Source organism: Diplotaxodon limnothrissa, linkage group LG20 (assembly GCF_057381915.1).
Source record: "Diplotaxodon limnothrissa isolate DT_005_m linkage group LG20, D_limnothrissa_male_GT1.1, whole genome shotgun sequence".
NCBI lineage: Eukaryota > Metazoa > Chordata > Actinopteri > Cichliformes > Cichlidae > Diplotaxodon > Diplotaxodon limnothrissa.
In genome coordinates, this window is record NC_140615.1 from 2589023 (window position 1) to 2615916 (window position 26894).

Below are 26894 nucleotides of genomic sequence, written 5' to 3' on the forward strand. Positions count from 1 at the left end.
GCTGTGCGTGGTGGTGGTGGTGGGGGGGGGTGTAAATGGAGGTCGACTTTGCTCTTTTTGGTCAGTTGACCCCCAGAGCTTCTATTGAACCTTTATGTAAACCCATTAGAGCATTAGAGTGACTTTAGTTGCACACATAACAGACACACACACACTGTCCCACCGGACCATCTAGTGGGTTGAGTCAGTGTGTTTGACTTGGGCACGCAGGCTTAAACAGACTGGCTGTCAAAAGAATGATAAACCTACAAATACATAGAAACTGACAGGAACACACTTAAAGCTTTCAGGCAATCACCAAACTGTATGATTGATGCCAGAGACGGTGGTAGTGAGAGTGTGAGTCCAAGTATGTATATGCCAGGGTGTGGGCACCAGCGTGTGTGTGTGTGTGTGTGTGTGGACAAACATTAAACATGCGCCATTAGCCGACCACTTCTGGCCAACACAAAGATTTGCTCAACTCTGTTAGTCACATTGTAGTCAAGCCAACATCAACTTAGTGTCACTTTGTGTGTTTTTGAATGTGGTGTCATCTGAAAACTATACAAATAGCCTTCTCAGCACGTCTCACCTGCTGGTTCTCAAACTCAGCCAAATAACTCATTCCCATACTAGTGATGTCACTCTTTAGTGTGCATCACTCTGAAATCTTCCCAGTTTCTTATAATCAAATAAAAATGGAACATATGTCACTGTGATGCAGATCAGGCTCTTGCCATAGCTGATGTCAGTTAGCTGCAGTGGGGTAGTCACTGGCTAAGCAGCACATATAACTGGGCTTTCAGAGTTAAGAGTCCCAACTGCTTCATTGACTCAGTGTTACACTTTCCACATCTGTGCGTGCGTTGGGATCTGACTGACATAAATACCTTCATCAGAGGTGCTATGTTGGGCTCTATGAAGTAAACCCCATGTAGACTTGTACAGACAGCAACCACATAACAAGGGAACTGATTCGTGCTTGCTTCCTCAATCTGCAGTCCAAGTACACTAAACAGTAGTGTACTAAGAACAACCTCATGTCCCTGACGTCTGCTTCTGTCTCTATTTCTGAAACCAAGTGTGATCTACACCTTAGAGGTACGATGTAGTAATTAAAAATGATATCTGTAAAGATTTCGATCACAGCCACAGGCAGGAGGAGAACTGCAAAGTTACCGTGCTGATGGAAATCCTGAATACCTTTATCGCTTTGCACGTTTCTGCTGACATTGTTGGTGCCCTTCAACTTTCATATTTCAAATTCCTATAGCAGAGCCTAACTGATACAGGATTTTGAAGTCTAACAGTAATATTTGGTGAGTTTAAAAAGTCCCATATGTTGGCCGACATCTTTATTTTTTTCTTCAAACATACGAAGCATAAATAAGTTAATCTAAAATTTGCCATGTGGAGCTGTTTATTTACTCATTTACGTTCTGCCTGACTTACTTGGGTCAGCTGTTGTTGTGTATGTGTCTAAACACATGCTGTCAACAGGAAAGTTGCTGAGAGCCTTGTGATGGACAGAGTGTGCAATGTCAGCACTTGTGACAATATTGTAAGGTGTTTTTTTCCTATTCTTCTTTATTTTTTCAGTTTTCATTTGTCTGCTGATATAAAAGCCGATACTGAAAGTCTGTAACTAGCTAATGCCGGACGATAATATTGGGACGGTGATAAATCGCTCAGGCTCTTATTTCATTTCTGTTCCTATCAAGAGCATTTATGCTATATCACACACAACTATAGGAAGTTTGCGACTTTTGCTTTCAAACAGCCCCGTTTCCATTCCACACAAACAATTTCTTTGTGATTGTGCTGGATTTAGGGACTCAACGCAAGATGGATTAAGTTGTTTTGGAAACGCGCTTTGCTGACTCAAAACTGGATGACTGGGATGCGACAGCTGCCTTACACCCTCGTGAATCATAGTGTATGAACAGAACTTAATACTGTTAAACACACAAACAGGTCCATCCATGTCAAACGTATTGTTTTCTTAGGGTGTCTCCATTTACAGAGTTGGTCAAAATATTTAAATCTCTCCTTCTGAGCACATATAGGCCTTCTTATTCAACCAGACAAACCAGTGGCACTTTAAACATCAAGGAACGTTTCTTCACTGTTCGCGGAGTCACCGGCCTAATTTGCAGTGGTTTCAAATCCTGGGGCACGGATGGAGGAGCAGAAAAACACATGACCTGAGTCTTTTCGTGCAACCACTGACTCGTGATGTGCAAATTAGTTTACTGTCCCTGCCTACCAGGTCATTAGAAAGACCTGTGAGCGAAACAACAGATGCTTGTAACCTGTGCTTGTAAGACATCCACATACGCTTTTTTTTTATTATACACACGGGAGCCAGTGTTCACGACCAGACCTTGTATTTTCTCGAGGTGGTCCCTCCTGTGGTTTAGTGAGTTCCTCTGTTACTTCAAAGCCAAAGAAGAACCTATAGCCAGACAACACATGCACACATGCCGCTTCTGCCTGATAATGAAGAGTAAAAACCACAGTGTCTTATTTTGAAACTTCCAGGGGTTTTTCTGAGTTCAGTGGAAAGTTAGGTGGTTCCTCTGGCTTGCACTGGAACTTCAGGCTGCAAATTACAGTTTTAATGAAACCTCTGGAACTGTCATTTTATCCCTGTGTATGTCTGCGCACTCGTGCTGTGGTATGCATATGTGCGTCTGCATATGTTGAATGATTAGGGAGTGGGACCCCAGAATACACTCGTTGGAATGTGAAGTGTGTGTTTTGAGTGGCCCGCGGGGCAAGGAATGCCTCCCAAATTCACTGTAACAGCTTTAAGTGGCATGACCGGAGTGTGTGTGCTATAAGTTGACAGCAGGTGATAGGCGTGGGCTCCTGCAGGGTGCGCCCTTAGGCTCGCTGGTCACTGCCACATGTGTTCACACATGCAAGTACACAAACAAGAGCACTAGAAATGCACACACAAGCTAATTCTTAAAGAAGTTGTGACAGTCTAAAATTTAAGTACAGCAGGATGCTGCAAGTTTGTAGAAAGACCATATGGGTTGAAGCTGCACTGTATCCAAGTGTAATGTAGACCTGTTGCCTAACAAATCTATCCAGAAAACATTAAAAACCCCAGTGACACCTCAGTGCCAACCATCACACCACCATCCTCCCCCTAACAAGTCGAAATCTGCAATCATATGTCAAACAATGAGGAAGTATTTTGTTACTGAAATTACCATAATTGTTACTGAAGAAGAAATAGTTCAGCACACTGGTAAACATCACCCTTTTTTTTTGCTGGCAGGAAGTTCAAAATAAGGTTTCAGTGCTAGACTTGGTCTTATTTCCATTAAAGACGGGGTTAAATAATCTGTTAATCATAAAGTTTTGCTTCTTGACTTTTCAAACAATGTCCCAACTTTTTTTCCAGACAGGTTTTACAATGACAGGTCTGTCCCCTTAACAGCGTGTGTGTGTGTGTGTGTGTGTGTGTGTGTGTGTTTTAATAGGTGTCTGTTTTATATCAGGCAGCAGAAGTGAGAAAGCATATCTCCTCGAGTCAATGGACCTTTCATTCTTTTCCTTTTTTGTTCAGGTGGTGTCTGCACGACCTCCAGCAGGTGCTCAGTGGTGTTCTGTTGGTTATGTAGTTTCTTTGTGCAGCTCACTGTGAACAGAAGTTATGAACCATATTTGATTCACTTTTTGCTCCCTTTCTTTCTCTCTGTCCATTTTCAGTTAATGTTTCAGTTATCGAATTAACTGAAAAGCTTGAAGAGAGCTTCATCCTTTATCTGACGACCCAGGACAATGTAGGCAGAGGAGGAAGAATATATTTTAAATAGGATTGCTTCTTGTGTAGAGGCCCTCTGAAAATTTACTTGGAAATCTGTACCAATTGTTCTGGCTGAGGCATTGGTAACCCTGTTGAGACACAATCCTTTTTCACTTGAACACAGACTCATATCACGCTGACATCGTAGTTCCTACATATGTGTGACTTTTCAAACATCTTGAACCCCGTCTCATTGCAGCAATAATTCTTCATGCTTGTTTAAGTTGTTTTCTTTGACATTAGCCGCTTTGTCACTCATTTTCAGTCCAGTCCTTATACCAGACATTTTCAGAGGCATGTTGCTTTATTTGATAAGCAAGTTAAGACTGGCCTATGAATTGATCAGTCATAAATGATGCTCGTAACCCAAGAGATGAACCAGTTTTGTGTCTACACATCTCTACACAGACAGCTCTTGGACAGACATATCTTGGCATGGTATGTAGTGTGTGCATAAAACCTCTGAGGAAACTGGACAAGTGGAGGACAAAAGAAGAAATGGCAGGCTCAACAATATCTACAGTAGAAGAACAGTATCGCAAAGCCTCATTAGAAATGATCTCAGTGGAAGTGTGGCTGTCAAAAACCCATTCTTCAAGAAGGTCAACTGGGAGAAAAGGCTGAGGTGTGCCAAAGTACAAAAACTGGACTGAAAATCAGAGGTAACAGGGCTTATAAAGGGATGAAACCACATCTGATAGTTTTAGTTCATATCCACATCAGTATGCAGAGAGGAGGTCAGGAGAGAGGTGCAACAGTGAGTGTCTGTAGCTATCTATGAACCCCAGTGGAGATCTTGAAAAATTGATAGAAACATACCATCAGATTTTGATCCACCATACGACACCATCTGGAAAGAGGAACGCTATCAGTCATGGATTGAACTTCCCAGTGCTCACGCTGTTGAAGCAGTGTGGGATCATCTCGACAGAGAATGAAACAGAAGGCGGCCAATGTCCAAAGAAGAGCTTTGAATGTTCTTCAAGAAGCCTGGAGAACTGACGAGAAGGGACAAGGAAGCCTGCCCAAGAGATTTCATACTGTGTTGAAGAATAAACACTGGCTCTAAAGCTTGTTAGAAATGTACAAACGCTGCTGTTTCTCTATGCAAGTTTACACATTTCAGTAAATCACTACAGCCTTCTTCCATTTTTCCAGCACAATGTAAAGAAATGACGGGTGGCTCGAGACTTTTCCTCAGTCCTGACATTGTAGCAGGATGGTTTTAACACTTTTAGGTAGCGCTGCAGACATTTGATCTTATCACCTTTTCTGTAAATGAATACCAAACTTTCACTATGCGGTTTCTCAGTTGCTATCACTGTTTGTGCAGTGTTGTCCCTTCCCAGAACCAACGGTTAGCAGGTATCATATTTCAGTGTTTGTTGTCAGTGCTTTTGTTTTTGGCAGGTTTGAGTTGTTTTAGCTCTTCTTCTTGTCTGTTGCCTGGTTTAAGTTCCTCCATGCTGTGTTACTTGACAATATTTTCCGTTGATCAGAGGGCAGTTGCCAGTGGAAATGCTTTTGCATGTATGTGTTTGTGCTTTCTGCTCATGTCTGTGGCACCATCTTTTGCACAGCTGCTTCAAGTTAAGAGTAACCTGTAGGAAGCGTGCTTCATTCAAAAGTAGTACCACCCTCTCCTTCTCTTCCTCCGTTGCCTTCCCTTCCGCTCTCTCACTAGTCCCCCTATTTCAAACCAAAACATCCCCGTGCGCCGTTATTTCACAGCCGTTAAGTCAGCTGACATGTCTGGAGGGAGGCCTGAGGTAATTCTACCCCAGGATCCAACCCCTGTCCTGGGCCTCTGCGTGCTGGGGTTCCCCTTATGAGCTCCTCCCTGGTTCTCAGCCATTCAGTTGGGGCTGGGAAGTGCTCCACACTGCACCCCAGACTGAACTACTTATGAAGGTGATTTAAAAGGCCACCTTATCCCAGGAGTGCTGTCCCTCTTTTGCTTCCTGTTGTCTTGTGAAGAAGAGAAGGACGGTCAGAGGTTATTTGGTCAAAAGAAAGCTCGCGTTCAATATTCTTTTACTAAACACTCTCTGACCCGTTTTGTTCCGCTCTCTACATGAGGAACACAAGAACACTTTGGGGAGAAGTTGTTTAAACTTCCCCCCATTCTTGCTGAGCAGTTATATGAAATATGTTTCAATTAGTCAGTGCACTGTTTTTATCTGCACTGCATTCAAATCCCTAAAGCCACTTTTTTCAGACGCAGGTCCAGTAATGTTCCTTTTTTAACCCTGTGTAGGACGACTAAGGAGATGACAGACAATAGTTGATCTCTTGCCTTTCAAGGAATCATCTTCACACTTCTCCTAGCTCCTACTCTTTTCCTTTTTGGGGCTGATAGCACGAGGAGCTCAAGATGACCCTGTCGGTTTCAACATGAGCAGTCACACGATTTTTTTTTTTTTATTCTTCTTAGCCGTATATGAAGGTTGAAGCTATCTACTGTTTCAAATGTCCTGTTTTATTTCACCAGGGCTGAAAAAGTGCAGAGCCAGCTCAACTCTCAAATGCAGTGTGTTGAACTCTGAGAAAACTTTATCCATTCTGGGGAGGTCATAAGGACAGACGAGATGCAGAGATACATTTGCTGTCTGAGGAGGATTTTGCTGAAGCAGTTCCCCCTTTTTTAAACTGTTTCTGTCCATCGATCTCCACCTCCCTACACTCAGGGAAAAAAAGAAAAGAAAAATTCATGGGGAAGGATTTCTGATGCTTCCAATCGCTTTTCCTGAGCCTTTTCCATCCAGAACATCCAAGCATTTGTAGAATGTGTCCCTCATCTTTGCAAGGAAAAACAATAGCAGTCTGAGAGTGCCTGCCTTTGCCAACGCTCAAAAATCTCTCCAAACCATCCATGGATTGAATCTCTGGATCAATTTGCTTTATATTAAAATGTTAAAGAATGCTTCCAAAAATACACACATCGAGATTCAGATCTGGATCAAGTCCAGGGGTTACTTCTAAGTCGAGTCACACCCTATAACATTCCACCTTCATAACTTTCTAATCCAAACGACAAAGAAACAAACGGAATAAATCCTGATAAAATCCTTTCTGACTGTAAAATATTGATGTAGCTCAATAATCTTTTATACACAGACACACCTTGAGACAGTAACACACACCCAGGCTGTCTTTGTTCAACCCTCAGTAGATCTGTGTGTGTGTGTGTGTGTGTGTGTGTGTGTGTGTGTGTGTGTGTGTGTGTGTGTGTGTGTGTGTGTGTGTGTGTGTGTGTGTGTGTGTGTGTGTGTGTGTGTGTGTGTCCTAACCCCTTTGGCCATTGCTGTCAGCTTTATGCCTGTCAAAGGCATAAAAGGATTCCTCTTCTGCATTGGCCATTTAGGGATGTGACCTCCTATTTCTTTCCATGGTCACACACACACACACGCATATAGATAGAGATATATATGTGTACCTTTAGCTGGGACCTCTGGCTTGCTCTGATCCTGGTGGTGCATGGAATTAGCAGTAATTATGAGCTCATTAACTCCAGCCTGTTCTGTAATCCCCTTTAAAGCCCAGATACTGCAGTTTCTTTGTCTATGTGGATGCGTGTGTCCAAGCAGCTATCACACACACAGTATGCCACTCCACATCATGAAAACAGGACAAAGAGGAAATGATAAATAATACTGGAGACTTACTTTCTCTATTCAGTATTTAGCCAAAGACGGGCTGCTTGCACAATCTAGTTTTTAATTGGGTCTTGTCAGTGACTTACTGTGAGTGTTTAACACTACAACACAACGGAGAACCTGCACTCAGCAGCTAATTAAAAGCCACTTTTAATGACAGATTTATTGTTAATTACTTTACAAGTGCCTCAACTCCCAGACAACAACATGACATTGTTAAAAAATGGCAGAGGCATTTTATTTATAGGTACGAGGTAATGTCAGGACATCACGTGGCATGTAGGGCTTCTTTTATAAGAACATAGCATGACTCCAGAATGCAGCAGATGGCTTATCATTAATAAAGGTAACTAGTGCAATAACCAGTAAGACTGCATCTTGAGTAGAATTATTGGTAATGTGAAGCTACAGCATGTCTGTAATGAGTGGATATTCACGCCATGCTAAATCTGTATGGCTTTATGTGTCAGAGGATCTTGAAGCTGTCAGGCTATAGTAAGAGCCTCGCCTGCAGAGCGAAGTCTTTATGGCCCTATATGGTGCTGCAGTGATGGATTATCCGATGGCAAACGCAGCATGTTAGGAACCTTTGTAGTCCGTCGAGTGTTTTAAAGGTTAAGCCAGCCAAGATGAATCTGTGCTCTCAGTCTGTGCTTTTTAAAACTATTTCTGTTGGAAAATTATTATTGTACTGCCGGGCTATGATATGCTTTGTTCCAATAAGGTACTTCACAGATCTGTGTGAGAGTGTGTGTGTGTGTGTGTGTGTGTGTGTGTGTGTGCGCGCGCGCTTGTTTCCTGGTGATAAGCTGCTGAAGTGGTCCAGGGACACATATTGTAGGCCATCTGTGCACAGCAACCACAGTCTTCCTTTTTTCCTCTTATCAGGTAGATTCCCAGCGTCACATCTTTGGTGGCAGGTCATGCATGCAGTCAGCCTGATTTTTATTGCAAAATTTCTCACACTTGAATCTTCCATCCATCATTTAAGATTTCTTTCTCACACGGTCAGAGCCACCGTAGCTACGCTCGAGATATGAAACGCTGATACACTGACACTGGGTGGGGCCAGTCATGCTGGTTTTTCTGGAAGTGAGTCATTGTGTTTTGCGGCAGTGTGTGTGGGTATGTGTTTATACTAGTTTGATTGTGGGTATTTGTGCGAAAACAGTCAGTTGGGTTTAACATGTCCTGTTTAACTTGTACAGACACAAACTGTACCGGATGCCACAGCAGACAGTGAGCTGCTAATGATGAATAGCTTGTTCTCTTTTGGGTTAATCCTTTTCTTTTTCTCGTCAGCTTTTGTCTGTCTAACTTTATGAACCTACACCTGCTGCTCCTGCTCTTCAGGCTGATCTGACCTGTATCTTCCAACTCTGAGCTGCACAGAGAGAGACGCACGGGCAAAGCATCACGCCCAGTTACCATCGCTCATCAGTCATAGCCTCACATATTTAAACTTTAGAGAATGTAATGCCTTCAACAGCCCTTTCATGCTTGCCCCCTCTGGTTTCTTAGCTGACTGCCCAGTGCCAGTCTGGCAGTGCCCCACTTTCCATTTGTCTGAAAATGCATCACTTTGACCAAGAACAGGTCTGATTTAGCCATTTTGGGTTTTGACATGTGACTCTGTTCATTTTTAATAGGAATGGAAAGTTCCAGTCCACCGAGGGACTGCAGAAACATTTTCCATGCATTTACACAAGCGGTGGAGACAGTGTGCAAATATCACCCTGGATAAGACGTGTTTAACCCCATGAGGGAACAAAAAGTTGAACCATTATATTCAAACTGCATCTGTGTTATATTAGTCATAAGCTCTTGAGTCATTTTTGTGTTCTTTTCCCAAGCTGACACCTTCCAACTGATTCCTGTCTCCTTATCTTATCTGCTAAAATGTGGTCCGGCTGGTTTGTTAGACACTTCCCTCCAGCTCCCAATGGGCCTCGCTGCTTTTTATTTATCGGCTACATTGACAGTACGAAGCATTCATAATAATTTCATGTTGCTTCTTCAGTGTAATGTCTGCTTTTGTTGCAGTGTAATTAGATAACGGCATTTTGTTGTCGACTTGCTGTTTGCTTTGGCGCAGCTGAACTACTGCAGACAAAGCAGCAAAGTCAAAAATTAAAGTTTAGCTGCTCCCGACACAGGATCAGCAAATATTTATCGAGATGAAAACCTTAACATCGCACCATTTCTGTTGGCTCTGTCGGGACTTCAACTCCCAGCAAGCACTGCTCTTAAAAACAGCCAAAGCTGCTTTGTCTCTACATTTGTCTCACTGACTTTTTTTCCTCCTCCTCTCACTCAAGATAGCGGACAAATGAGTGGGACAGGAGATGAGACCAGGGGAAGAGAGTGCAAAGCTCTTATAAGGAGCGGCAAAAAAGACCATTCACATAGAGATGAGAGCAATTAGCTCCATAGTCTGAATAGAGGGGTTCAAGGGTGGGTGTGTGTGTGGGAGGGGGGATGCAGAAGCCTCTTAATAAAAGCTGGCTATTTAACTCAGCAGCAACTATTCAGCTATTCTCTTGATAGCTTGTGAGGCTTAGTGTTTGTGTGGGTGTGCCGGTCATCTATGCAGAAAACGAGGCACAAAGAAATCATGTTTCTGTGAAAGGAGGATGTTGTTTACAGTGACCACCATGACTTTTATTTATGCAGCACATGACAGACAAATATCCAAACCATTTAAATGACTGTAAATGCTTGAAAAGTTCTCGCTTTACAGAAGATGATAACATTTCTCTGGACAGACCACAGGCTGCAGAGTGCCTCACTGTGGCTTCTCCTGTCAGGGTGAGTACAGCAGGAAACCACAGCTGGCTCGAGAGGACGTGCACAGCGTGTCCATGTGATGTAGTCGTTACTCTGCCCGGTGCTTTGGCTTGCACATGACTCAAATTGTCAGGTGGAGGTGAAGAAGGAGCTTAATCAAGCACAACTCAACTTAATAGACATTTATTGCAGCCTAATTGAATCAGCATTGATATTCATTTTGCTCACAGTGTTACTGTTGCAGGATACCATTGTTCAATATCTTGACCACTGTGCTTCCCACCAGCTGTGTTCTTGAAGCCTGGGATCAGTTTGGAAGTCACAGAAAACCAAATTTCTTTAGCGTAATAGGCGAGACATCGCCATTTTTGCATTCATTCGGTTTTATATAAGCATACTAAGAGTTATCATTTGTTACATATTGGTGGAAATTGTAACATTTCTAGTGTTACCTTGCTTGCGAGAGGAACATAGTTAACTGTAGTTAACAGATAATTAAAATAAAAAGAGCCGTTACAGGCAAGTGGCATGACTAAAGCAGCGCTTCCTGCTCAGCACTAATCTGTAAAAGTGTTGATGTAAATGAAGGGGGTGCTAATATCCCTCAGTCTCTGCAGCTGCTGATGGTGAATGTACAAAGATAAGGCGGAGGGAGGAAAGATTATGAGTGTGAGATGATCCTCTTCACTGAGTGCATCATGTCCTGAGAAGCTGAGGAAGTTTTAAGCATTAACAGCTCTTCTCTTTCCACTAAAGGCCCTGTCTTTTATACGTGTCCTTTCAGTTCTTTCTTCTCTCTGCACACGCCACTTTACCCGCTTCTCTTGGAGTGTCTTTGTATTTCAGACCGCTCTTTTCAAGTTCAGGTTTCATTACATTGAACTTTTAAAAAGAGAGAGAGGTGCAGCTACTTAGAAGTTTTGACTTGGAAATAAAAAAAATGTTTCATATCTATAACTAGAGATAGATATAGGTAGGTATGTATGTGTGTGTGTCTTTTATTTTTGGCATCGTAAAGAAAAGCTTTCAGTAGAGAGTCTCTGTTAATATCTGTTATAGAGTTGAAAGTTTCATTTTTCAGCAGCTTGTAACTTTCCACAATCAAGATAAAACTTCTTCTTTTTTAAATTAAATCATCAGCTTCAAATTTTATTTACTTCTACACTGCATATAGTGCATTTAATGAATGCTTTTGGTAAAGTTCAACCTCTGACCTTACCTCGCTTTTCTGTGGGTTTGTATTTCCATATCTGTCAGCTGAGTGACACCAAACCCAGCACTGGCTGTGTTTGTTCTGTTTTCTGGCACGTCTGAATTATTCACCATAGAGGTGTGTTATCTTTCAGTGAAGCGCTGGTGGACAAGCCGATAGCTTGAAGCGAATAATGGGATATGAAGGACAGCCTAGCGTTTCCCGAGAGCTACAGATGGTTAACCACAGCTGTCTATCTAAAAATGTTTGCGTTTCAGCAGTGAGCTTTTTTTAATACCTTGATTTCCTGGAGGAACATTTTGCAGTTAATTGGCAGCAAGTCAGTAACATGACTGGTTATAAAAAGACCTTAGAGAGGCAGAGTTCCTCAGAAGCAAAGATGGGCCAAGAGTCTACCATAAACTATGTGTTCTTACAGAAGACTGAATATCTCATCTACGGTACATAATATCATTAAAGAATCAGAGAATCTGGAGAAATCGCTGCAGGCAAGGGACAGGGCTGAAAGTCAGTGTATGGCCTCAGGAGCACTTCCAGAAATCACTGTGAATACAGTCTGCCGTGCAATCCACAAATGCCAAATCCACAAGCACCAAAGCTGTTTCAAAATGGACTGTGGCTAAGTGGAAAACTTTTCTGTTGTCAGATGAGTTGAAATTTGTACAACAGCGTGGCTTGGCCTGCGTGCAGTCCACAACGAGGAGAGCGCAAAGGTCTGTGGCTAACATCTGGAAGACTATTCCACTTTTTTTTAAATGTTGTCTTGTGCAAAGGGAAACATAAATTTTTGTGCAAAATTTGGCAGTTTGATAGTCCAATAAGTTTTCTTTTTTTCTTATTATTTAAAAAAAGGAAGAATATATACAATCTCTGTACAAATTCATCTCAAATAACATCTGAATCAAAATTAGACGTCCTGGGTGGCACAGGGTTGCCTGAGTTGCCTCACAGCAAGCAGATTCTCAGGCTGGTTTTCTGCCTGCATGCTTTCCCCCGGCCTCCTCCCACGTTCTGAGCTGTTAGATTATTTGGTGATTCTCAGTTGGCCGTGGGGGTGGATGCAATATAGATAAAGCACTTAAGTGCATAGAATGAAGTGCTGTTTGAATATGTGTGAACAGGTGAAGTGGAATACTTGGAGTTGTCACTAAAATTAGAAATACACCATATAAGTGCCATAAAATGCTTTTAAATGTGAAAATGCACCAAAATCCATCAGTGCATTGTTGTTTCTTTCTTTCTGTTTTCTTAACAGTAACATTTGCTTTGCTTTTGCTGCGTTTCCCATCGAGCCACAAAGTATCGGTCAGATCTCTGGATGTGTCTGACTCAATCTTAAACTTGCCCTTAATCTTACAGCGGCATATAGACAGCAGCATGACAGCCACTCTCATTGGAAAATCTGATCTGCTTTTCTTTGTATCCAAGATATCCACGGGCCAGACGGGGAGGGCTTTCCATTTTGCCCCACTCCCTCTCACCCCCACCACCATCTCCCTGAGGGTACAGTGTGACCCATACAGGCACCCAACTGGAAGGATCATACCGCTTCCTTTGCCTACACCACCCCCTGCACCCCGTTATATCTGTCCTTGTTAGCCCATCACTGCCCACTTAACTTGTTTTACGTTATTACATGACATCAGTCTTACTTATTGACCTTAATAAGAGGAAAAATCGAACCCGTATACTTCCTAAACATGGCCTATTTCATGTATACGAGCACATGAATCTATAAGCTGCCGATTCAATTGTATCTCACGTACGTGAAACTCATAGTGTCAGCATTATCTGAAGTTGAAATAACTTTAAAGTTGGATGTTTGTGGATTTTTTTTATTATACCTAAATAAAGCAAGAACCACCCACAACCTCTCTGTCACACAGGAAGGCTTTTCACTGGGAAAAGAGACAGCGAGGTAGATTTCTGACAGGGGACTTCATATTTCTGATGCAGTCCTGTATGCACTCGTGGGTGCATGCATCTTCTTCAGTGCTATTTTTGTGTGTGTGGGTTGAGAGGATGTGATGACGAGTGCTCCAGATTTCAGTTTGCCAAATGTTTCAGGGCAAAAGTTGGGTATTTAGAGCAGACGGTGCTCTAAATAAGGTTTCTGTCGCTCTGAACATTTAATCAAAAGACAAATTAAGAGACACAGAGCTGAATGAGCCCAACCTCAGGTGGTAACCGAGCTGATGGAGCTTTGGTAGTTGATGCGATAAATGGATTCAAGGCGATACCAGTGAACTGACACAGATTGCTTTCTTTCTGTTGAATGTGTGATACATGATTGGCCTTACAGGGGCAGACGGTAAACCACCGCACAGACTTGGAATGGTTTGCTATCTTGATCAAGGACACTTTGATAAAAGTGGAGGCTTGATGCCTCGGGGACTTAAACTCTGGCTGACCAGGTGAAGGAGACCAGCCCACATTTGTGAAACAAAAATAGGAGCGCAGCGTTTAACCTAGTTATTGTAGCACAGTCACAGACTTGCACTTAATAAAGAAAAGCTTTTGTAACGATGATGAAATGATCACACCTTTGATCACAGATGATGGTGTCTTTAAATGATGGGCTCCTTTATCACACTGTTCACAAGCACTTCTTAACTGACACAGCAGCTGTGCTCGTTTAGAATGAAAGTCACCTAAAAATGTCAGGACAACTTGTGGTAAAAAAGAAAAGTGACGCATATTTTAAAGTGCAAGACAGTAGAAATAAACCCCGTCTGTTTTAACATTACAAAATTGATGTTTATTATATATATTTAGAAGATACAGGGTTCATTTTTCTCTTATTACATATGGCTTCATACGGTTATTTCATGTAAAAACTATTGAATCCTTTACTGGAGCTATTTTCAAAGTGTCTGCAAATATTGTCTTTAAAACAGTTTTTATATTACTTTTATGTTTACTGTTGCTGTACGCTAGGAAATCCAGATCCTCTTCTCTTTTTATTTTAAGCATTTAAGAAGGGAATTACTTTACACATTAATGTTAGCTGACATATTTTCCTTGTCATGATCTCTTTTAGTTGGGATGAGAGCAGCTCCATCAGCAGTGGACTGAGTGACGGTTCAGACAACCTGAGCTCTGAAGAGTTCAACACAAGTCCCACTCTCAACTCTCTTCCTACCACTCCCATTGGCTCCCGCAGAAACTCAAGCATTGTGGTGAGTGACACACAAACACACAAAATAGAGACGCGCAACTGTTTGACACAGACGGATAAGAAGTGCGTGCACTGATTACAGTAGTATTGATTAAGCTGTTAATCCACAAAGGTATTGAATGCACACACTTTGTCAGTGTACAGAGGAGACACACACACACACACACACACACACACACGCAGGCAGCAGGACCCTGGCATCACAGACAAAGCCTGATTAGTTATTCTGCACACGCCCATAATATCTGTCACATCTGCAGCAATCAAAGTTTGCCGCAAACTCACTGCACTGCTCCGTGGCGTCTCTCTTTTCATTACATATATATGAAGATGTGTATATTTTCAGAAATGTTTGAGCTTAAGAAGTGCTCACTTGTTAAAAGCTGAATTTTTCAGATACATTAGGAACATGTTCAACTAGTGGAGGAGTGTCAAATTCAGTTTGGGTGGAAAAAGACAACCTATTAAATGTTTCCTTTCTTTTAGGCTAACCAACAACTAGCTAGTGTACTAATCTGTAATAATTTTAGGTATTCTAAAAATCTTTTAAGTATTGTACTCAAATTATGAGCTAAAATAGTAAGATGCTCATTGCTAGCTACGATTTTAAATCCACTGGATCGAGCCGATTCTGTAGTTGTGGCTTAGTTCAGTGGTATATTCAGCTTGGAGGTAGAAGTAACTGTTGTGAGTGATCGTGGTTGTTCACGCTATGCATTTATATGCTGTATGTTTGCTGCAGTCCTTAGAATTTATTGCGGTGATGGAAGCATTTGGGACCAATGACCTCTGCTTAAAATCCTGTTTACAGCCTGGCTGAGTTCGTCAAGATCCATCTGTAGCTATATGGGTTCCAACTGTGTGTGTGTGTGTGTGTGTGTGTGTGTGTGTGTGTGTGTGTGTGTGTGTGTGTGTGTGTGTCTCCCCGAGTGTCTGATTTAGGTCACACCTCCGCAGTGTGGTTTATGTGACTGAAGTGGTGGGTTTTTAGAGGGAGCGAGACAGCGAGCGAGACAGAGGGAATCAGTGTAACCATAGCAACCAAAGTGCAGGGATGCTGAGAGCAGAGGCTTTGTCTTTACCCATATACTGTAGGACAGGTCTAAAGCGAAGCCATCTGCACATACACACACATACAAGCAGGGCCATCTGCAGTCCTGCATCCGGGCCAGCGAGGCGGAAGAACCGGGGCGCCTCCCTCCACGCCTAATTGCAAGAGTCATAGCAACCATTACACCCCATGGCATCATTACCATGGCAACCAGCCATCACCCATCGTCATGCACCCCACATTGTATAATGCACATGCTCCGTGCCTTCTCTGCATTCTCAGCTGATGCGTTTCTCTTGGTCTTTGTGTCCCATTTCTCTGTCTCCCTGTCTCCTCTCCATCACTGCATCCTGTCCTTGTTTGTTGCTGTTGTTTTTAATTTCCTTAAAGACAAAGGCAAATCCATCCCTCATCTCCCTCCTACATATTGTATAACATCCTGAGCAGAGGCATGGGGGCGGTAGAGAAAGATAATCTAGGAAAGGGGGCACAAAGAGAGACTGTGCAGAGTTAGGCTGTATTATATGTAGGTAGTAGAAAAACCTGGAACAAGACCTCAAGTTAATGCAGTTTTTCCTCATGCCTTTGTGTATTTGTGCATGCTCCTGTCTGCCTCACTGTCTGCCTGTTTGTCTGTTAATCATTTGGTCACAGCTATCTGACCAGATGTGTATCTCACCCGCACTACCCCAATAAACAAGGAATGTGTGTGAGGAAATGACAGTGTTTTATCAGCGAGGTCTTTCAAACAGGATACACACGTGTGTATATACAACACACAGTCAGGCCGAGCTCCTCCTCGTGTCATGCAAACCTGCCCATGGGGTCTATTGGTTTTAATAAAAAATGGAATTCAGCATGAGTCCTCATGAGAATCAGGTGCAATGTCCCAAACACACTCTCTCTCACAGAAACACACTTTCTAATCCGTTGTGCAACTGGCGACCTCCTGCAGCGGGAGAATAATCTGTAAAAAGTGCTGTTGTCATAAACCTTCACACACAATAGACCTTGGTTTTACAACGGCCTGATTTCCACGTGTCCTTTAGTTTGACATTTGACATTCTCATAGTTACGCAGTGTTGTCTACTTTCTTTGTGTAGATACAGTGGGGCAAAAAAGTATTTAGTCAGCCACCGATTGTGCAAGTTCCCCCACTTAAAATGATGACAGAGGTCAGTAATTTGCACCAGAGGTACACTTCAGCTGTGAGAGACAGAATGTGAAAAAACAAATCCATGAATCCACATGGTAGGATTTGTAAAGAATTTATTCGTAAATCAGGGTGGAAAATAAGTATTTGGTCAATAACAAAAATACAACTCAGTACTTTGTAACATAACCTTTGTTGGCAATAACAGAGATCAAACGTTTACTATAGGTCTTTACCAGGTTTGCACACACAGTAGCTGGTATTTTGGCCCATTCCTCCATGCAGATCTTCTCGAGAGCAGTGATGTTTTGGGGCTGTCGCCGAGCAACACGGACTTTCAACTCCCGCCACAGATTTTCTATGGGGTTGAGGTCTGGAGACTGGCTAGGCCACTCCAGGACTTTCAAATGCTTCTTACGGAGCCACTCCTTTGTTGCCCGGGCGGTGTGTTTTGGATCATTGTCATGTTGGAAGACCCAGCCTCGTTTCATCTTCAAAGTTCTCACTGATGGAAGGAGGTTTTGGCTCAAAATCTCACGATACATGGCCCCATTCATTCTGTCCTTAACACGGATCAGTCGTCCTGTCCCCTTGGCAGAAAAACAGCCCCATAGCATGATGTTTCCACCCCCATGCTTCACAGTAGGTATGGTGTTCTTGGGATGCAACTCAGTATTCTTCTTCCTCCAAACACGACGAGTTGAGTTTATACCAAAAAGTTCTACTTTGGTTTCATCTGACCACATGACATTCTCCCAATCCTCTGCTGTATCATCCATGTGCTCTCTGGCAAACTTCAGACGGGCCTGGACATGCACTGGCTTCAGCAGCGGAACACGTCTGGCACTGCGGGATTTGATTCCCTGCCGTTGTAGTGTGTTACTGATGGTGACCTTTGTTACTTTGGTCCCAGCTCTCTGCAGGTCATTCACCAGGTCCCCCCGTGTGGTTCTGGGATCTTTGCTCACCGTTCTCATGATCATTTTGACCCCACGGGATGAGATCTTGCGTGGAGCCCCAGATCGAGGGAGATTATCAGTGGTCTTGTATGTCTTCCATTTTCTGATGATTGCTCCCACAGTTGATTTTTTCACACCAAGCTGCTTGCCTATTGTAGATTCACTCTTCCCAGTCTGGTGCAGGTCTACAATACTTTTCCTGGTGTCCTTCGAAAGCTCTTTGGTCTTGGCCATGGCGGAGTTTGGAGTCTGACTGTTTGAGGCTGTGGACAGGTGTCTTTTATACAGATGATGAGTTCAAACAGGTGCCATTCATACAGGTAACGAGTGGGGGACAGAAAAGCTTCTTACAGAAGACGTTACAGGTCTGTGAGAGCCAGAGATTTTCCTTGTTTGAGGTGACCAAATACTTATTTTCCACCCTAATTTACGAATAAATTCTTTACAAATCCTACCATGTGGATTCATGGATTTTTTCTTCACATTCTGTCTCTCACAGTTGAAGTGTACCTCTGGTGCAAATTACTGACCTCTGTCATCATTTTAAGTGGGGGAACTTGCACAATCGGTGGCTGACTAAATACTTTTTTGCCCCACTGTATGTTTTGGGGTTTTTGTTTTTAGCGGTTTCTGTTCCAGCCGTCTCAGTCCACTTCTCCTTTTGAAGTTTTTAAACAGAGCTTACAATAGGATTTAGACGGAGGGGACGAGACATCCATATGTCGTTGGGTTGACGGAGTTGTGCACTGTCTGCTCAAAGGGCTTTAAGATGAGGCGAAGTGTGTGGATCTGTCTGAACGTCACATTTCTCCTTTTTGCAACCAGTAATGCACCTTCTAAGAGGTCCTTCACTCCAGTGTACCAAGCCTATTTTTCACAGTAGTTGCAAGAGGAAGTATATCGTAGTTCTGAGGTTTAGTCTGAAGGACTAGGTAAAGGAGTAAGGTTCTTTAAAACTGGTGTCAACTTGGGTTTAATGTTTAACTTACTCTTCAGTTTTATTCATATTTATTACACAGCACCAAATCATAACAACAGTTGCCTCCAGGCGTGTGTTATGTGTTACATTGTCCACCAAAACTACCTAAAAACATGTAACAACTGCCAAAATGCATATAATAGTTAAAATGTGAAAGTGTAGCTTGATATGATTCCACACACAGCAGATTTTTCTATCATCAGTTCTTTACACATAGGCTCAAATGGACACTACACAGGCTTTAGGGTAGAGAACCGTGTGAGTTTAATATCCAGTCTGACTGCTAGAAAGCTGCAGGGCCGTGGTACATATCTGAAGACCAGAAACATGACAGTTACATGTAAAAAGCACGACAGGCCATGCATTGGGCCAATTATCCATGTGCAGTTTTCTGAATAGATTTAGCTTGTGAGGCATCTTTACTCTATTTTGTGGGATCTATTTTTTCATTTTACTGTCTTTACATTTAAAACCATGTTGTTGTCTCTTATTTTTTTCATATTTAAAAGTGTGACATGATGCAAATGTGGGTTTTTTATATACATTTCTTTTCCAAACCAGCTTTCAGACGATCAAAACGCTCATAGATGAGCCTCAGAAGCGTAAAATTGGCAGCGCAAATGACTCAAACCTGCTAGATAGGGAAAGTAATTGCTGTGTACGTGTTCTGTTGGTCAGACTGCACGTGCTGGCTATCCAGACTTTTTTTGACGCAGTGTCTCAAAGCATGCGTCTGTCTCTTCTCTACTCTAGATGCGTACAGATGCAGAGAAGAGATCTCTAGTGGAGAGCGGCCTGTCCTGGGACTCCGATGATAACAAACCCAGCCGCAAGAGCCAGGGCAGCAGCATCTACGATACAGGAAGCCTCAAGTCCGAATCCGCTAATAAATGGAAGAAAACCCGGCCGCAAGGGGAGGGGCCGGAAGGTGGGAAGGGTGAGCTGAGAAAACCTCAAACCCTGGGTCAAGGAAATGTGTTGAAGAAAGGAAGAAACCCACCTGTGGGAGTCACTTCCCCAATCACACACACCTCTCAAACTGGGCTGAAAGTGGCAGGTGAGTGGCAAAACACAAATACTGTGTGTGAAATGTATGTATAGAACATATAGTTTTACTTGAAATGTTTCTTAACCTGACACGTCTCTCAGGCTGTCTTTAAATAGTCCTTTCTCTCTCTCACTCACACAGTCACAGACACACTCTGTTTCTGTCACACACTTTCATCCACAGCTGCAGCCCACCCTCCGGGCCTTTAGAAAGTGGTGCCATGTATCAAACACCCATCACCACCCACACCCTTGCTGCCTGCCAGCCAGTGACTAACACACACACCACACACTGACCAGCAGTGTTTTTCTTCCTATAGCTTCTTCCTAGCCAAGCGTTATTTTTGTGTTGAACAGAGATAATTTATAGTGCTAAAATAAGGGCCTTTATAAGAGCGCGTGTGCTTCTAATAATGTGTGCTGTGAGTGCAGCCATGACTGAGATTGTGCCAGCCTTAAAGACTGTCACCCATCACACTTAACACACACTCGCACAGAAAGAGCACAATGGTAGGGATTGTGCAGCTGCCTTTTGGGCACACCATCTGTGTGTTGTTTATGTATGCACACGCATGCACACGCACAGACTTGCACACATATAGACAACCGAAACAGCAGGATATTAGTTGCGGTGTTATGTGCCAGTCCAGATAGCCAGGGGTCTGTGTAAACAGTCCTGTTTCTGTGGAACGGTGGTGCGTTTGCACTGCCAGCTGTTGAAATGACAGATGTGTTGAACTCGCCTGTGATCTTTGTGCCAGGCTGTTATTGTTATCGATGTCAGCAGTATGAATCTGCTATCTGCTCGATGCGCCACCGAGTGTGAGGCTGTAATAAATCAGGCGGTGAAGTCGAACAAAAACAGATTTGGAAAAAAAAAGTTTGTTGTTGCTTGTCGGTGTGCGGAGAAGCTCCGGGGTTTAGTCACATGAGAAGCAGTCATTCTTAGAGTTTCACAGAGCGCAGTCTATCGCTGAGGCTAGGAGGGTGCTGTGCGTCACGGTGTGTGCGCCCCGTTTGTTATGCGTCTGCATTTTTGTGGAATTGTAGGAGACGCAGAGTGTGTGACTCTGAAGAAGCGACAGCATGTTGGGATGAGCAGTGTGATGCACTTCCATACTATCTCTGTCTCCTCCATGTGTCTGTGTACAGCACAGACCATACTTTTAGTAAGTGCAGAAGATAAAACAGCAGCTAAAGATCATTTTAAGTGTCATTTCAGCTGCTGATTATTTGTATGAGACAGTTGTAAGCAAATAGTTCAGAGAGGGTCTAATTTGTCAGTGACCTACCCGTGTTATCCATAAAACTGACGTCATATCACATGTGCTCTGTTCGCTCCCGTTCTCTCATATTGCACTTTTGCAGGAGCTACTTCTCAGAAAGTAAACATCTCCTTTACTGTGTCATCTCTAAAAATAAGACGGTGCGTTGAAACTGTGAAGTGCTCACAGATGAAGTTGTGAATTGTCTCCGCATGACTGATATAGAAATGAAGACTTTATTAGTGGAGCCCTGGAGCCTCGGTTCGCTCACAAAGGGCATCTTCTCTGTTGTCCTTGTGAGTTATGGTGTACCAGGATCTCACAGTAAGCAAAATGATTTTTTTTTTTAAAGTCTGAGCACACTGCATATTTTCAAGTGTTCGTCATTATGTTATCGCTGAGCTGTGGACAGGTTGTATGTCTTTTTCCCTCTGTCACAGGAGACAAACTACAGCTAACGTTCGCCAGCCTCTTACGCACACACAAATAACTACTGATACTGTATCTTAACAACAACATATACGTGGCCACACATGGTCTCGGTGTTATGACTGATGAGAGATGATTTCAGCAGATTTTTCAAGTCTTGCAAAAAAAAGTGGTGAGTCCCGGGAGACTGGTATTATTGACAAATAAGAGTATTAGGGTGGGTTTCCATACGTAGCGAGCGCAGCATAGATACAATCTTTCCCCTTTACCAAAGTGGCATTCAGCAGATGAAGGAGCATTTACACGTGAGCCACTTTCCTTTAAGAGCCAGAGAAGCCAGTTTTTGATGATTTATTGAAAAAGGTTTCTCTGTCTGCCAGTCGCTCTGAATTTGAGCGTTGTGCTCACATCTCCATATCTTCAGACATGTTGGCCTCTTGTGCTGAGAAACGCAGTGATTCATCACCTCTCCTACGCGCTTACCGTGTGAAGCCGTGAGCTTCACTGTCTCTACAAGCCCGTGTCGGTAAATCAGGCTTCATTTGTGTCACAATTAATACAATTGCCTGAGTTCATGGAACAGGCTACGATGCGGTGACACAAAGGATTGAGCTTTTGATTTGACATGTAAACCCAATTTTCACTTATATGAAATAACCCAGTGCTTTCTGCGAGATCCAATCACTAAGAACTGCAAGTGTGTGTGTGTGTGTGTGTGTGTGTGTGTGTGTGTGTGTGTGTGTGTGTGTGTGTGTGTGTGTGTGTGTGTCTGTCTGTCTTTTGCGGGTTTATAAATACTCTTAAGTGTCTCCAGATGTCCCCAGGCAGCATGCCGGTAGGTCTCATTCAACAGCGGTTCTTTGACTCTGTTAATGCCTTGTATATAAACCTCACATAACTACTCCCATCAGATGCACATTAAGAGAGTGTTGGTAGTGCGGACTTGTGTGGGTGGTGCATGCAGTGCACATGTGTAATAGACTTTTATTCTCTTAATAACTTCCAAACAAGTCCGTTTAATTTGCCAACTGGGACGTGTTCAAATGGGGGACCCTGTTTCACTAAGTTGCCTCACCTTTCCCCAGTGAGCCTCCAACATGGGGGAAATTCAGTCGTGTTGGCTGTTTGATGCAGTTTAGTGCCTGCAGACATGCTTCATGAACGTGAACAACCATGCTGCACGTGTTCATTTTGCCACTCTACAGCTGTGACGTCACTGTTCACTGACTGGAAAGCTTAAAAAACTTGCTGGAAGAAGGAAACTTTTTCAGTTCATCAGGATGGAAAAGAGGAGTAACTGCCTGATAACAGCACATGTGAGGGTTAAGCTGGCTGTGAGTCTGGTCTACAAACTGTCTCCTTGCTCAGACAGGGATTTATTTTTATCAGCTGACAGTCAGACATCGTAGGTGTGTAGATAAGATATTGTCTCCTAATGTGGCGTGCTTAGTTTCAGTCATCATTTCACACTACTTAACTCTGTTCAAGCTGCTCATCAGGGTTTTTTCTTTTCTGCTTTAGGTACCGTGAAGTCTGATGGGAAGCCCATGGATAAGTCCCGTTTAGCAGTGAAGACTTCAAGTCTTCAGCGCTCCTCCTCTGATGCTGGTAAAGACCATCGAAATGGCACCGGAGCTGCTGAGCAGCGTAAACCTCCATCCGGCCTGGTCAGGCCCTCCACTGGTGGAAACTTTGGCTTCAAGAAACCAGCAGCAGCTACCAGTAATAGCACAAACAACTCAAGTCCGCCCAGTGTAACAAGTGCAGTTAGCAGCGGCATACCCAGCGGTTCTGCAACTGTAGGGAAAATTCCCAAAACGTCAGGTATCCCTGTGAAGCCAGGTGCTGGTGGTGGAGGACGAAAGACAAGTCTCGATGTTTCGAGCAGCGATCAGAGTGGTTTCCTGTCTCCAAATGCCAGAACGTCTCTGCAGTACCGCTCTCTGCCCCGCCCCGCAAAAACGAGCACCCTGACTTTAACACGGCCGAGCTCAGCTCGCCCGGTGAGCACCACCATGGACACCGGCTCTGGACTCATCAAACCCTCCGTCGCAGCATCACAGGGCTCAAGGCTCAAAGAGCCGGGCTCTGGACACGGTTCTGGAACAGGACTGAGTAAACCAGGAGGACGTGGCATCCCCAGTCCTGTCAATCAAACAGACAGAGAGAAGGAGAAGGAGAGAGCCAAAGCTAAAGCTGTGGTTTCTGACTCTGAGTGTGGGGGAGGGTCAATGAAGGGAAGTCCTGCTCAGACCCCATCAGAGAACGGAGGGAAAGTACAAGGGCTGAGGCCCCCCAGCAGCAGCAAGGGCATGGATCTCCCATCTCCCAGCACACACAGGTATCAAAACTCATTAGCTTCCATTTCCACATAAACAGACGATCACATCTAAAATACACACTTGCTTCAACATTGTCTTTCTCTGTCTTCAGGTTGTCTGGAGTGCGTAGCCTGGCAAAGCCTCCATCGATGGCTCAGCTCGACAAGCTGAACTCAAACAGCCTGGACACTGAGGTTCGGGACACTTTGCCTCCTAAGATTCCTCCTTACTCTAAGCTTCAAGACCTCTCTGGTTCAGCAGGCAACTCCACTAGTTCTTGCCTGACCCCCAGCCCTGCCCCTGTACTAAATGTGAACTCTTCAGCCTGCTTTTCCAGTTCTGGCATAGGTTTGGGTCCCAGGCAGGTCACTTCCCTCGGGGTAGAAAGCAATGAAGGGAGAACCTCTCCCCTGCTCTACCCTCGGATGTCTGGGCTGCATCGTAGCTTGGAGTCTCTGCCACTTCAGATGAGCCTGGCCCCAGAGCCCCAGGAGAGAGAGGAGTATAAAGGGGGGGAGAATTTGACGAGAGGCTACACCACCTTAGAGTCCCGAGTCAAAGATAGACACGATGACAGCGGCCAGCCCTCTAGCTGGACACCCGGAAGTAAAGTCTCACTGACTCCCACAGACAGGTCAGTTCAGTTCTACTCAAATACGATCCATAATGCTGCACACACTGCATATTCAGCCGAGTCTATCCCAGGGTTTAAATAGAGGGCAACCGAGTAGCTCCACCTTTTGGTCAGTTGAGGAAGTGCACCAACTTTATTCACTGCTCAGGAAAGCAGAAGGGAAGAGCTTTGATAATCTGCAGTTTCCCCCCAGAATCGAGCAACCAGGTAGATGTCATACAGACAACGGGCATTTATAAAAACCAAGAACAACATGACGAGGAGATCCTTAAAAATATTGAAAATATTTAGCAATGCTTGCTTAATCATCCTGGATGATGAGTGCTGATGGTGATGATGAGTTTTAAACTAGCCCTCTCTGCAGGAGCCCTGTGTGGATATGAGAACAACACAACATTAGCTCTAAAACGAATCGTTCTGAATGCGATGTTGAATATGACAAATTTAGAGCCCTAAAGTCTGCCTGATAATTTGTCCCCTTTCTTAATGAGAAGGATGAAAATGTGTTTTTCTTAAACTCAGCCAACAAATAAAGCAAACAGTGCACACACACAGACACACACTAAAGCAGAGAGAGATATGCTGAGGCTTGCTGGGCTGTTATTACTGCAGGGCTGTTATCAGTGTTGTACTAGCCCTACTGACTGAAGTCATAATTACTAGCTGACGCTGCCCATCTTCCAGTCTTACTGCGTTTCTTTGTGCCTGCTGTCTGTGCTTGAGACTCTAATAACTCCCTGCACTAGTGATTAATTAATGACACTGTTTAATCTCCACAGCTCTCAGAGAGACAGAAACACGCTGCCAAAGAAAGGTTTAAGGTAAGTAGTTCCACACACAAACTTTAAATGTGTGTTTTTTGTTAAAATTGCACGCACAAACACAGAGATTGATTGATAAGATGCCCTTTGTGTGGCAGATTATGTGGATCTTGCCCACAGCTCTATGAAACATCATTCCTGCTGCTCATTTCCCTCTCAATGAGCCCTGCCAGGAGCATTTTGTGTGTTTTGGTCGTCGAGATATTCAGCTGACTTTTACCACTGCCAACACTGACTTGGTCCATTAAACTGTAGTTTCAGCAGTGCCTCCCAGATCGAGGAGGATGGGAAGGAGAAAGGAGAGAGGAGGCACTCTCATACTATTCTCAGTATGACCGACTCGCTCGCTCTTCCACTGCTGTCGTCACCCACCTCCCTGCCCCGAACCTCAAAGACCAGCATGGGTGCGTAGATACACAAGCACACACACTATGATGGCAAATGATAAATGCTGACACGCATACATTTGTTTGATGTGTATTGCAGAGCATTGGTAACTCTATTTCTTATAACAGTGCCGAGCCCGGTGGGCGGCCCGCCGAGGATGACTCGATCCAACAGCATCCCGACACACGATGCCTCTATGGAGCTGTACGGGGCATCGCCTCTGGGCAGCACGGTGTCACTGGCTGAACGTCCCCGCAGCATGGGAATGGTTCGCTCCGGATCCTTCAGGGACAGGGAGTCGAATGAAGATGGTGATTTTTTCTGAACGTTTTTGTCATCTGATAAGTAGGATCTGTTTGACTTCATCTCAACTCTAATGGATTTGTTTTTCTTTGTGTGTGTGTTACTCTTATTTATGCTCAGTTCATGGCTCTGTACTCTCCTTGGCCTCCAACTCATCAAGCTACTCTTCGGTGAGTTTGGGCAGCATGCAGACTCAGGTAGCTACAGCTCAGCGTATGCTGTATGTGTGGATGTATGTTGGTGCAATGACGCTTTCCTCTTATTTCACGCTTTAAACACTTGAAACTGCGGCCTGTACCTTATTAGGCCCCACTCCTCTCGTCTGTGTCTTTGCTAACATCTTTACTCTTATCCCCTATGCTGTCCAAGGCTGAGGAAAGGATCCAGGGAGAGGTAAGTGTTTTCTGCCCAGCTCTTTCTACTCAGCTGGTTTTTTCCCCCTTTCCCATCCACTCTCATCCTTGTTGTCTGTGGGAGAACAAGCCTGTCAGTCGTCATCTGCACCATCCACTCACTTGCATAATGTCCGGTTTAGTGGCCTCGGCCGTCTTATAATTGGAACATTCCTGCTTTTATTCACAGCAAATCCGCAAGCTGAGAAGAGAGCTGGAGTCATCGCAGGAGAAGGTTTCTAACTTAACGACACAGCTCACGTCAAACGTATGCACTTTCTGTCGATGCTGCTTTGCACAAAGCATGTTAAGCTTTTTTTTTTTTTATTGCGAGACTTCCTTTTTGCATATCACACTACTCAAGTAATTGACCCTTTATAGAAAAGCGAACAGAGAGAGAACCTGTGTCATGTCGGTCATAGATCATCTCTCTGCACTTTCAGGATGTTTCTTATCTTTGCTGAGTCTAAGTAATGCTAATCTTCCCCTCTAAAAAGCCACTTAGCTTCACTACGCA

At 43.7% G+C, this 26894-nt stretch overlaps 1 protein-coding gene across 1 annotated transcript in view; it reads left to right on the forward strand.

The window, feature by feature from the left end:
* Positions 1-26894, forward strand: part of nav1a (neuron navigator 1a) — an 82762-nt gene that overhangs the window by 45402 nt on the left and 10466 nt on the right. The window contains exons 7-15 of the mRNA XM_085343809.1: positions 14499-14637; positions 19532-19835; positions 23041-23860; positions 23953-24474; positions 25254-25295; positions 25551-25699; positions 25811-25993; positions 26106-26182; positions 26568-26645. Coding sequence (XP_085199935.1) covers positions 14499-14637; positions 19532-19835; positions 23041-23860; positions 23953-24474; positions 25254-25295; positions 25551-25699; positions 25811-25993; positions 26106-26182; positions 26568-26645 — 2314 coding nt within the window. The remainder of the gene's footprint in view (positions 1-14498; positions 14638-19531; positions 19836-23040; positions 23861-23952; positions 24475-25253; positions 25296-25550; positions 25700-25810; positions 25994-26105; positions 26183-26567; positions 26646-26894) is intronic.